Source organism: Manihot esculenta, chromosome 9 (genome assembly GCF_001659605.2).
Source record: "Manihot esculenta cultivar AM560-2 chromosome 9, M.esculenta_v8, whole genome shotgun sequence".
NCBI classification, from domain to species: domain Eukaryota; kingdom Viridiplantae; phylum Streptophyta; class Magnoliopsida; order Malpighiales; family Euphorbiaceae; genus Manihot; species Manihot esculenta.
Window position 1 is genome coordinate 5,018,253 of NC_035169.2, and position 13,229 is coordinate 5,031,481.

General features: G+C 31.7%; 1 protein-coding gene across 5 annotated transcripts; it reads left to right on the top strand.

The window, feature by feature from the left end:
- Window positions 1-7,332: 7,332 nt before the first annotated feature.
- On the top strand, window positions 7,333-10,855 carry LOC110607575 (putative disease resistance protein RGA3). 5 transcript variants are annotated; one of them, XM_021746715.2, is made up of 3 exons: window positions 7,333-9,812; window positions 10,230-10,304; window positions 10,600-10,855. In XM_021746715.2, exons 1-2 carry the CDS (start codon window positions 7,337-7,339, stop codon window positions 10,259-10,261), a joined length of 2,508 nt encoding a protein of 835 aa, XP_021602407.2. In that variant the 5' UTR covers window positions 7,333-7,336; the 3' UTR covers window positions 10,262-10,304; window positions 10,600-10,855. The 5 variants fall into 5 exon arrangements, with proteins under 5 accessions (XP_021602407.2, XP_021602406.2, XP_043815857.1 ...); XM_021746714.2 differs by having other exon boundaries at window positions 10,230-10,299; XM_043959922.1 differs by having other exon boundaries at window positions 10,233-10,304.
- Window positions 10,856-13,229: the final 2,374 nt, after the last annotated feature.

The following is a 13,229-nucleotide window of genomic DNA, read 5'->3' on the forward strand; positions in this document are numbered from 1 at the left end:
GACGCGACATTGGGTCATCACCTTCCCGCGCCGGTTGTCCCGACGCCGTTCACCAGATATGAAGTCACTGTTTTCATGAACCCAAAGCAACAGATTCTCAATTTTTACTTTTGCTTTTCCGACCTACGGTCTTAACTATACAGATTCCTCGATGCCTCGATCAAGCGTCCGAGTTCCGACCTTGATCACAGATCTAAGCTCGAGCACGGATCCGACCTCAACAAGTAATCTAACGCTGTGGTTGTCGGATTTGCCAAGTTCCTTTCAGTTCTGTTACTCCGACTAGCGAAACCATTGACGGTCTTACTAGTGGTGCTTAATCAGTCGTTCTCTCGACAATCAGACGGACTAATGCCGACCATGCCGACCTGGGTATCTCATCTCACCTTGTCTTTGAGCTGAACGGCATACCGCGTCCGAGCTTATCCACCTTGCCTGGATATTTGATTATTTCCTATTATCTCCAGGTTGCTCTGATACTTGAGGGGCGTTGCTTTCCAACAGAGTTGGATGGCTATGAATCGTGTATCCTCTGACCTCATGTCCTATCCGACCTGAAATGTTAGTCCGACCTTGTCTATTTTTTATTTATTAATTTTCTCTTTAACTTGCTAACCTGATATTTTACAGCCGACCTCACAACTTCGACAAATATATATATATACTTCTCATTCATTTTTTTTTTTTATAAAAAAGATTAAAATCTACACTCAGAGACAAGCATTTCGATCTGAAGTTTCACCTCGTCAGATCTCAAAGAAAAAGTTAGTAGTAATAAAATTCAATAAATAATAAACAACGAGGGTAGGAAAATGAAGATTAAGAGACTGTCAAAATATTCTTAAACCAGCTGGGTCTTTCTTTTCAGCTGGGTTATCCGCTCAAACTTTCATACCTCATGTGGATCTCAATGGAAGGATCTAGAAACTTCAGAGATAGTACAATCTCTTTCGTTTCCCACAGACGGCGCCATTTGATAAATATTTTCCTCTTCCTGGTCCATGATAGATCTGGTTTTCTTCTGGGTCCCTTCTTGCTGGGCTCCCTGGTGGATCTCTCCATGTTCTTCCTGGTGAAGGGACCTGTAAAATAAGAAAGAATGGTCAGGGGCCTACCGGGTGTGCCCCGGCAGAGGCCCTCCGACGCTCAAGTCAGATTTTATGGCTCAGAGTAGTATATTTAGGCAAGGGTTACAAAAAGAATAAAAATGGTGTCCAGGAAGAAAAAGGAAGAAGAAGCGAGCCTCCCCTGCGTGGCCTCTACCGTGATATATATATCTGTCTCTCTGCCACAATGCTAGCTGTCTTCTGTAGCCTAGCTCTGTATGTACGGATGTGTCAGGCGCCTGCTCCATGCGTAACGGCCATTAATTCTCTTCTGATACGTATGATTCTCCTCTGATACGCATGTGAAAGGACCTACCAGCGGGGCATCTTGGTCATTTTCCCCTTTCCGGGCTGGGTTGAATGGTAGGGCTGAAGTTGAGCCTGGTGAGGGCCTGATTACTGGGCCGAGAGGTTTGGGCCGGTTTGATTGAGGAGTCTAGGCGGAGTCCGGCCCTGTGACTGAGCGGGCTGGACCTGGCTCTCGAGGGGAATATTGAAGCCTTCGGATTATGGACTGTTTTCATGGGCCTGGCCTTTATACCGGGGTGAAGAAATCCAGCGATCATCAATTAGATAATCCCTCTAAACAGATCACACAGTCGTCCGATAATCGACCATCATCATCGCCCTTCTTCGCAAAAACACCTCTGCTGTTTCAACTTGTTTAATGCGGAACTCGATGCACCTCTGCAAACCACTGTTTGGCGCTCTTCAATCAAGTCTACATGGGTAAATTCCAAGTCAGCGACCTCATAAAAGCCCAAGGAAGGTTGCTTGTTGGCTACGAAAACCAGGAAGGAAGCAATGCGATCAGCCAAGGATTCTCGTAGTGGGTCCTCAAGAATGACGGAAGAGAAAAGAAAATCAAGATGGTTTTGGCAGAGTGGCTGTGCAAATAGGTGATGGGGATGAATTTGGTGGAGGAAAAAGGAGGTTGGAGCAATTGGGTAGGCTTCAATTTCGATCAAGTCTCCTTCAAGGTTTCTGAGCAATATTCAGTAATTGGAGTGGAAGCGAAGTTCGAGAATGAAAGTGGGCAGCTGCATGGGATTTTGGCTTGTAGAATTTAGCTCGACATCAATTATTGTGGTAGCTTGAATGAATTTTAATGCCATTTTTAATTTAAATATTTTCTTCTTTTTTTTTTTTCAATTCCCACCATAATAAACTTTCTCGTAACACTTCAACACCTAATTATTATCAATTTAGAGTATGTTGGATTTAATTACTATTTATTATTTTTTTATATATAAGATATTAAAATTTAACAAACAAATATATTAATTTATAAACTTATTAATAATTATAGTTTTTAAGGACCAAGTTATAAAAATATTGAGATTAATTTTTATTTTAAATTTTAAATTTTAAATTAAAAGATTATTTTAATAATTAAATAAAATTTTAAGAATTAAATTTAAAAATATTATTAAAAAGTAAATTATAATTTATTAATAATATTTAAGGATGTTTGAGAGAAATTTTTTTTTACTAATGACATGAAAATATAAAAATCTTTTTATTATAAATTAAATGGGAGGCAGTTGCCTCCCCTGTCCCCCATAATTTGCATTATGTACCCATAGCATTACTTTCATTAAAAAATAAATTTTTGCCTCATATTTCCAAAATTTATATTATAACTATATATAAATTTTATTAATAATTTTGATTCGATAATACATTTAAGTCTCATTTATTATACTCTAAATAAATACTAATGTTTGTTTTTTATGGTACATGATAAATTAGTAATTTTTTTAACAATATTACTTATTTTACTTATATATATATAAAGTTAGGATTAAAATAAATTATAAAAAAATTGACAAATGACAATGTTTAAATTTATGTAATTATATCGCATATCTAAATTTATATATTTGTGTTAAGTGGCACACTTAATATATTTTATTTTTATTTTTAAATTATATTTTTATTTATATATTTAATATATTTTATTTTTATTTTTAAATTATATTTTCATATTTAATAATGTTACTAATTAATATGTCTATGATAAATGTAATTTATTATTTTGTTATTATAATTTATATATAATTTTTAAATTTTCTAACATTATTATTGGTATATGATTTTTTTAATTTTTTATAATATTTTTAATACAATATATTAAATTTTTTTTTTAATGAAAAATTAGAGATTGGGAAAGTAAAGCACTTACCATCAAGCTAAGCGTGTGAGTGCAATATATTAATTTATAATTTAAAAAAATCTAGAATTACAATTAATAATATCTTTAGATAGACATTTGAGACTTATATATGGTTTGATTTTAAATGATTGTAAATATTTATTAGATTTTAAAACTGATATTTATGTTAGATAAATTCATCGTAGTGCTACTGTAACTACTCATATTTTAGCTAGAGGATCTATTATGCATAATCGTCTCTCTGTTTAAGATGATATATCTATTTATTTAATGAAATTTTATTAATATAATAAGTATTTTTACTTTTAAAAAAAATATCTTTCTATTTACAAAAGATGAGAAATGATATATTTAAATTTATAACTCGTCTTTTTAATTATATTTCTATCATTAATAAATTGATAAGGAATTGATAAATGACACAATTAAATATTTAATGATATATGGTAAAAATATATTTATGATTTTTTATATATTTTTAATTTTATTTTTATATAAAATAAAAATTAATGCAGTTGTAATAAATATATTATTTTTTAATCACTATTAATATATAATCTTTTAATTTTCTATTATTTTCTAATATAATAAATACAGTTTTATTATATTTATTGCGGTTTGATATCCTACTATTTTCAATATATTTTATTATTAATATTACAATAAAAATTTTATTATATTTTTTATTTTAATAATAAATAAAATATTAAAAATATATTTATAAAAATTAAATAAACATTAAAAAATATTATAAAAATTAAATAATATTAAAAATATATTTATAAAAATTAATATCCGCGTGAGTAGTTTAAGTAAATAAATTTTAAAAAATTGCCCCCATGAAATTAAATCTTGGATCCGCCACTGATTTTGGGGTTGTCACAACTCCATCCTTGGATACATCGTCTCCCACAAGACCTCATTTTCACTTCATCGAGAAGAATGTTGTTTATCCCGACAAAGTTCTTAAGGGGCATTTGCTTTCAGACGCCAGATCGCAGAGAGCAGCTCAAAATAAGTGTCTGCCAGACGCTCCTCCCAAGCTTCCACCTTTTGCTATAGCTTTTTTTTCTCTCTTGGGTTAGGCCAGCTACCTGCACTTTTAGAGTTGTCTCCTTGGCTCTAGTGCCTCTTTTTTCGCCTGCTCTTTCAGAAGTTGCTAGTGGAATGTTGCCACTAATTTTGTCGAGCACTTCAAAAGTCTCCTGAAGCTTGGCATTTTTTACGGCAACTCCCCTACCCTTTGCTTAGCAAGACGTGCCTGTGGCTGTTTCAGTATGCCATGAAGCTCTTAGATCATCTTGTTCACTTCCACAGCTTCACGGTTCAAGGAATAGCTCAAATCATCAGGTCATTATTTTATTCCAGATCATAACAATCTTGATCTCTTGATAGTGAGAATCTTTTTGCCACTATGTCTGCTAGTTAATGGTTCTTAATTGTTTGGCAATGGTAACAGAGTAGTTGATCCAGACAATTTCTCAACCTACTTCGAAAATCCAAAAATAGTAACTTGGGGGGGTGGGAGGGTATACCTTGAAAGATTTCATCTTACTGCCCAGCAGTGGGATCTTGGGGCTCCGACTCAATTTCATCTTCAATAATAAGCAAGAGACGATCGTGTCTCACATTCTTGGATGCCTCGACAATCCTTGTTTGTTGCGGCTCTTTTGGCCAGCAGTATTCACTACAAGACAGCCTTCTTCCCTGTCTTTTGCCATTCTTGCAAGAAACAAAAGTAGATAAGTGAACAATGCTCCGAGTTAGAAAATTTTGGGGTTTTTGTCAAATGGGATTTCTTGTACCAAGAGTTACATAGTTTTGGTTTTTATGTTGCTTGGACAAATCTTATTATCAATGCATAACAACGGTCAATTTCTCAATCCTGGTGAATGGTAATCCTTCTCCTCCCTTTCATCCATCGTGAGGCCTTCGTCAAGGAGATTCTTTGTCTCCATATCTGTTTATTCTGATATCTCAAGCTCTCTCCTATCTTATAATTAAAGCAAAAAAAGGTGTTTACAAGGAATGAAGCTCTCTCGGTTCTCTCCTGCTATTACAAATATTTTGTTTGCTGATGACATCCTCTTATTTGGCAAGGCATCTAGAATGGAAGCACACAATATTCTCTCAATCCTTGCAAAATATAGTGCTGCTTCAGGTCAAAAGATAAATTATCACAAATCCAGTATATTTTTCAGTAAGAACACTCCTCAAAATCTTAAGTCTGAGATTCTCAGGAGCATGGGCATGAAGGAGAAATATTTGGGCCTTCCAGCTATGTGGGAAAAATCAAAATGTCAAGCGCTTGATTTCATAAAGGAGAGAATCGTGAGTAAGACACAGGCGTGGAGACAAAAACTCCTTTCACAAGCAGGGAGAGAGGTTCTTATCAAGTCTGTGTTGAGTGCTATTCCAGCATATTCGATGATAATTCGAGAGTATCCAAAAAGTTTCTGTGCTCAGTTAAATGCAATGTTATCTTCTTTTTTGGTGGGGAAACAAACAAGAAGGTAAGAGTATGGTTTGGATGAGTTGGATGAAGGCTTGGAGATCTAAATTTCATGGTGGAATGGGCTTCCGAGAATTAGAAAAGTTTAACTTAGTGCTTAGCAAAGCAGAGTCGGAGGTTATTGCATAATCCATATGCTCTTTGGGCAAAAGTTATAAAAGGTCTTCATTTTCCTAGAACTTCTTTTTGGCAGGCTGTTAAATGACACAATAACTCTTGGATCTGGAATGGTCTCTTGGCAGGAAGAGAGGTTTTGAAAGAGGGTGGTCGGATAAGAATAGGTGATGGAATGAGTACCCTCAAGTTCATGTTGATGTTTGGAAACGAACTTGGAATCTGGGTATTGCTCTAAAAATCAAAGTGTTCCTGTGGAAGGCGATACATAAGATACTCCCTATTAGAGAATCTCTGTCCAGAATAGGTATTAAGATAGACCCCTTGTGCTCTATCTGTGGAGAAGGTATAGAATCAGTTTAACATGCCCTCTTTTGGTGTAATCACGCCAGAGCAACCTGGTTTTCTAGTCATGTCCATACAAACTAAATCCTATTGGTTTTGAATCCTTTCAAAACTGGTGAATTTCCTTATGGAATACTTGAACTGGTTTTGAAGCCTACAATAATTTTTCAAAAAAATAATTTTAAGACGGTGAACTTTAAAAAATGTGATGAAAACCTTAGACTTGTCATAAAATTTAATGTCCAAATTCTATTATTTTGGGATCATTTTTATATTTTAATTATTTTTCAAAATTTTTTATAAATTTTCGCATTAAAATTTTTGTTATTATAAATAGTTATTTTCTTAATTATTTAAAATATTTTTTAATTTTCAAGAACATAATACTAATATTATTTACGTATTACAACTTCAAAGTAATATTATAAAATTTCCATTTAAAATATATGAATACACTAAATAACTAAATATAATATAATTTTTCTATTATAATTTTTAAATTCTTAAAAAAATAAAAATTTTTAATAAAGCTTTCAAAAATTTCGTTTAATTTTATTTATTATTCCTTTAATATGTTAGAAATATATTTAATTTTATTTATTTATTTTATAACAAAATTACATAAATTAAAATAAAATTACATAATATTTAAAATTATATAATTTAATTTAATAATATTTTTTTAAATAATTATAATTAATTTAATTTAATTTATTTCTAATTTGATCGAATTATATTTTATTATTATATAATTTAATTAACAATTTTCAGAAAAATTAATAAGACTGCGAACTGACTCGCTTGGCACAAGAACTTTTCTCTGACGTTCATATCATTGACTTGTTATTTTTTATAAAATTAAAATTTGAGACTAATTAATTTTTTTTTTAAATTAATACTCTCCTCAACATTAAAAAAAAATAATAATAAAATTAGGGTAAACGTGATCTTTGCTTTTAATTTAATAATTTAAAAAAATGATTAAAATTTTAAAAGAGAAATAAATAGTGGATCCCACTTGGAATTTTCTTTTTCCTAAAGTGAGGTTCTCACATAGATCTCCATTAAAAGAAGCCATTGGAAATGATCATTTCATCATTTATCCTTTTCCTATCCAAACGCAAAAAGTCAATGGCCCAATCTTTTCTCTTCAGCATTGCAGAAAGTGTTCTGGGGAAGTTGGGCTCTCTTGCTCTTGAAGAATTTTTCTTGGCATGGGGACTTGAAAACGATCTTGAGAAGATTAGGGAGAGCTTGAAAGTCATCAAAGCCGTGCTTTTGGATGCAGAGCAGCAGTTGTCGCTGAATCCACGGATAGAGATTTGGCTGGAGAATCTCAAACAAGTTCTATATGATGCAGAAGATGTGGTGGATGAGTTTAAATGTGAAGCTTTGCGAAGGAAAGTGGTCAAGTCTGGGAACACCACTCGAAAGGTACGCCGATTCTTTTCTAGCTCTAATCCACTTGCGTTCCGATTTAGAATGGGACATAAACTCAAGCAGATTAGAGAGAGGGTAGATGAAATCGCAGCTCTTAAGTCCAAGTTTGGTCTTACTGAGCGAATTTTTGATAGGCCTGTCATTCATAGGGAGAGGGAGATGACCCACTCCTTTGTAGATGCTTCTAATGTCATTGGGAGAGATCAAGCTAGAGATAACATTATTGAAATGTTGCAACATGTTGATGGTGAAAATTTCTCCATTGTTCCAATTGTTGGAATTGGAGGTCTTGGGAAGACCACACTTGCTAAATTGGTGTATAATGATCAAAGGGTAGCTATTCTTTTTGAGTTGAAATTATGGGTCTGTGTTTCAGATGTCTTTGAATTAGATAAGGTGATTATTAAAATTCTTAAGTCTGCATCTCCTGATAAGAAATATTTGGATATGGGTATAGATGAGCTGCAAAGATCCTTGCGAGAGGCTTTGAATGGAAGGAAATATTTACTCATCCTAGATGATGTGTGGAGTGAGGACCCTAGAAAATGGCTTGAACTGAAAACTTTGTTAATGGGAGGTGCTAATGGAAGTAAAATTGTAGTCACCACTCGTAGCAATCGTGTTGCTGAAATCATGGGCACAGTCTCTCCCCAAAATTTGAGTCTTCTTCCACATGGAGATTGTTTGTCTTTGTTCTTTAAATGTGCATTTAAAGAATATGAAGTAAAACAAAATCCAAATTTGACAACAATTGGGGAAGAAATAGTGAGAAAATGCAAAGGAGTTCCGCTAGCAGTCATAACTTTAGGGTCGTTGCTTTACTCTGTAACTGATGAACTTGAGTGGGAATTTATAAGAGATAGTGAGATATGGGAATTAAAGCAGAAGGAAAATGATATTTTGCCTGCTTTAAGGTTGAGCTATGAACATTTGCCATCTTACTTAAAAAGATGCTTTGCATATTGTTCAATTTTTCCCAAGGATTATCAATTGGACGATATTGAATTGGTTTATTTGTGGATGGCAAATGGACTTGTTCAATCTTCCAATGAGAATCAAGAGTTAGAAGATGTTGGCTTTCGCTACTTTAAAGAGTTGTGTTCTAGGTGTTTCTTCCAAGATTTTTTTGAATATTATGGTAATGTTAAGTGTAAAATGCATGATCTAATACATGATCTAGCATTATCCATTACACAAAATGAATGCTCAATGTTTCTCGACAGCACTCAACAGATTGCCAAGAGTGTTCGACATGTATCTTTTCCCCATCCTGAATCACTTCCGAAAGATGTTCCTAAATCCTTACAAAACTTGGAATGCATGCGGACCATTTGCTTTATAAATGAAAGAAGAGAGGGAATAAGCAGTGAAATGTTCATTAAGACATGTTGCTCAAGATTTCAGTACTTGAGAGTCTTGGGTTTGAGTGATTCAAGCTTTGAGGAGCTGCCAGCAAGTATAGGCAATTTGAAGCATTTGAAATATCTTAGTTTATGGAGGAACTCTAACATCAAAAGACTCCCTAATTCAATATGTAAGTTACAAAGCTTGCAGACTCTACTTCTCTGTCATTGTAGGAATCTTCAAGAGTTGCCCAAAGATATAAGGTGCATGATTAACCTCAGATTTCTTTGGATAACTACGCATCAGAAGTATTTTCCAACGGGTGGAATAGGTTGCTTGAAGTCTCTTCGATTTCTTTTGATCACTGAATGTCACAATCTGGAACATTTGTTTGAAGACATGCAAGGTCTCAAAAAGCTTAGAAAATTGGTCATCTTTGGTTGTAGAAGATTGATCTCTTTGCCACAAAGTATAAAATGCCTAACAACATTAGATACTCTTTGTATTGCTCGTTGTGAAAACCTGGAATTGAGAATGGAGGAAGGAGAAGAAACGCAATTCAGCCTCCAAAGATTAGAGTTAAGATGGTTGCCAAAAATTGTGGACTTTCCAAAATGGCTTATTCGAGGATCTACCAATAGTTTAAAAGTGTTGAAAGTTGACAAATGCAACAACCTCAGAGAATTGCCAAATTGCCTACAGAACATGGCGTCACATCCAGAGGTTCGAATCATAAATTGTCCGAAGCTAAACAATAATCCTTTACAAAAAGCAGGTAAGAGTTAATATATAGAACTATGATTCAAAATTTCTTCTAACTGTTTGTGTTATACTTTATTTTTAATCCAAGTAGATAAGTGCTCTGTTTCCTTAAGTTGAAAAAGTATTTTTAAATTCACTTTCATGAATGATTTAATTTATAAAATCTGCCACTTTTTTTTTTATTTTATTTTTGTTACGGAAGCTTCATTAATTCACTTTCTTTTTTTTTATTTAGAATATTTATTGTATTATAAATATAGTCAAATAATATTATAATTTAGAGTATCTTCAAAAAAAAAAAATTTAAGGGTAATGTTATAATTTTATCATATAGCATTTTAAATTTTTTTTTCCAAGGAAAAATGATTATCCTAATTAGTTATTATCTGCTCATATGGTAATTTGATATTTCTCTTATATCTCTGGTCAGAAGAGGCTGCTCCAAGCACATCCCTGAGTTGAGCATTTGAGCTTCCATTTTGAAATTAGAACATTTACTCGTGAGGTTTCCTCCTAAAATATTTATACTTGTATATATGCATTGATATACTGCAACTTCTTTTTTTTTTTTTCCATTCACTGAAAATATTACAATTTCCTGATCAAGATTTTTTCCAATAAATAATACAAAAAAATAGAGATTAAAAAAAAAAACCAACACTAAGCCGACTTAGAAACCACTCGAGGTCAAGCACCATTTCTTTTATGAAAGGAAAACTATATATAAAAAATCTTTTGAAAGGAAATAGTAAAAAGCTTTGCATTGCTATCACTTTCTTTTAAGTTTTTTTTTTTTGCAGGTGATAGGAAAAGACGTTTCAGCGTGCATGGTTTCTATTTATATTCCTTGAATGATTTGTTGTCTTAATCTGTATTGTCATCTCCTAGAACTATATTTTCTTTTAATTGTAAAAGATTGTTGGGATGACTGTTTAAGGATTGACCTAAGATTTCCAAATATTATAGAATTATTGTTGTATTTACATATAGATTTAGAGGTTGAGCTTTGCTCCCTCAATTATACATTATTGTATGTTGCACTTGATTGTGGATTTCTATAGACGATAGACAGTTGCTTTATCAATTGATAAATTAGACCTCGAAGTTTTTGACGTCTAACTGGTGAGTGCGCCTCATGCACCGGAGAAAGTTTTTGATGTCATCCCACTTACCGACAGTGAAGGCACGTCCGACGTCCGGTGGTGCTCTACTTCTTCCCGCTAGCGTCACACATTGCTATTGTTCAGCAAAGGGTTTCTATAAAGTATCATTTGGCTTAGAATTAGCCTTAGAGTTATTTTTTGATTTTAGATTTTTTGGTTTCTACTATGTCAGTTAGCATAACTTACTAAGAAATTGTCTCATTTAATTTAAACAAATCACGCGATTGAATTTATTAAATCTCTCTAATTCTTAATGCAATTAATAAATCAAATTTGACAAACGTTTTTTGAATTATTTATTAGCTAAATTGAATATTTTCTAATTAATTTACATGTAATTGGAGATTGATTGTGAGGAATGTTTTTTATAACCGGAATCAATTTATTAAAATTAATAAGAATTTATTTTGATTTCAGTGATCAATTTTCACGATTAAAATAGAATGAAATTTATTTATATTAATTTTTTCTCAAGTTAATTATTTGATTTTAACTTGTTATTAATTTCATCACTCTTTTGATATCTCCTTTAGTTTTATTTTTATCAAAGTCTCCTTTTTATTTATTTATTTACGTAGTTATTAATGAAATGTTTTTAGTGTTGTGGATAAAATCCTATTTACTCTATAACTTTTTTTTTTGAATTTGACACCCACCAACATTAATTACCAAATCATATTAGAATATTAATATTTGAATTTGATAAGAATATTTTATATTTTTATTTAAAATTAATTTAATTTTATATTTTATAAGAATATTTTATTAAATTTCACTTTTTTTACTTAGTAAAATTTCATAATGGCCATCTAAATAAATTAATGTATAGAATATATACCGCTTCAACAAAATTAATATAATTCATATTGTTCACATCATAATTTTTCGGATATGAACATACAAGATAGAAGATAATACAATATGAATTGCCTCAACAACCTCTCTAATACTTAAATTAATATATATGATAAGTAAATTATGAAATTGACTGTTGGAGAGAATAACGTACATGATTATGGAGGTTGTCAGCTCTATATATAATGTATATTAAATGAAGTTTGGATATGATATGAAATCCAAGATAAGATAGGATATGAAATCTTTTTCTGATAAAGATAATATTATGATATGGGTAATGTCCTAATATGATTAGGATTCTATTACTTTATTAAGTGTTATAGAGTATCTGAATAATTGACGTGATTTAAATTATTGAGACTCGCATTTAGTATATTTTAATATTGAATTAATCAGTAGTCCCTCCTACAATGATCGAATCTTTAGGTTCGATACTAAATTATTTCTTATCACAAACTTGTCGCCTTGCAGAAATTTGATGACAAATCACTTTGGTGATTGCATTGACTTTTTCCTTGACGAACTAAGGATTGACTCTACTATTTACCCTCGGGTTCAATTATCACTTGGGTGCAAATTAGAAACTTTATTTTAAGAAAGATTTGTTTCAACAACTAAAACTTCATCTATAAGATATAAAAAAGAAAATAAGTGGAATCAAAGTTTCATCTACAATAAAGGAAATAAGTAGAAAGATTTTCTAGGGTCCTCAATCCACACATCATCTAGGACGGGTAAATATTTTCTTTCATTCAAAGCTTCTCACAAGGATCTTTGCAGCTGGTCCATATCCATATCCATATATCTTTCCAGGAGATGCAGAGTTGAGAATTTTAATAATCACCTTGTGTAGTTTAATAATCACCTTCTGCAGCTGGTCCATTTATCTTTCCAGGACATCAGAAAAACAAACCCACAATTTCAACTCAAAATGAGTAGCTATCCTTAGACCATTTTCAGCGTCAGCAGAATTCCCAAACTGCCTACAGAACATAGCATCACATCCAAAGGTTCGAATCATACAATGTCCGAAGCTAAACAATAATCCTTTACAAAAAGGAGGTGAGAATTAATATATAATTGATCATTATGTGATTGTATTGTAAAATTTTTCCTTTATATATATTTTTCTTTATTTTTATTTAAATGAAAGAAAATTAAAAACTTAGAAATGAAAATCAGATTTTTCAATTTCTTAGTTTTAAAATGTTTGAAAATGAAAAGAGGAAGCACATTTGAGATGAATTTCACAATTTTGTTTTAATATAATTTTTTTTTACAAAAACAGAAAAAAAAAACACAAATGTTAAGGGTAATATCATAATTTTATCATACAGTAATTTAAAATATATTTATTATTTTTTTCTCCAAATAACAAAATTGATTATATCCTAATTAGTTATTTGAGT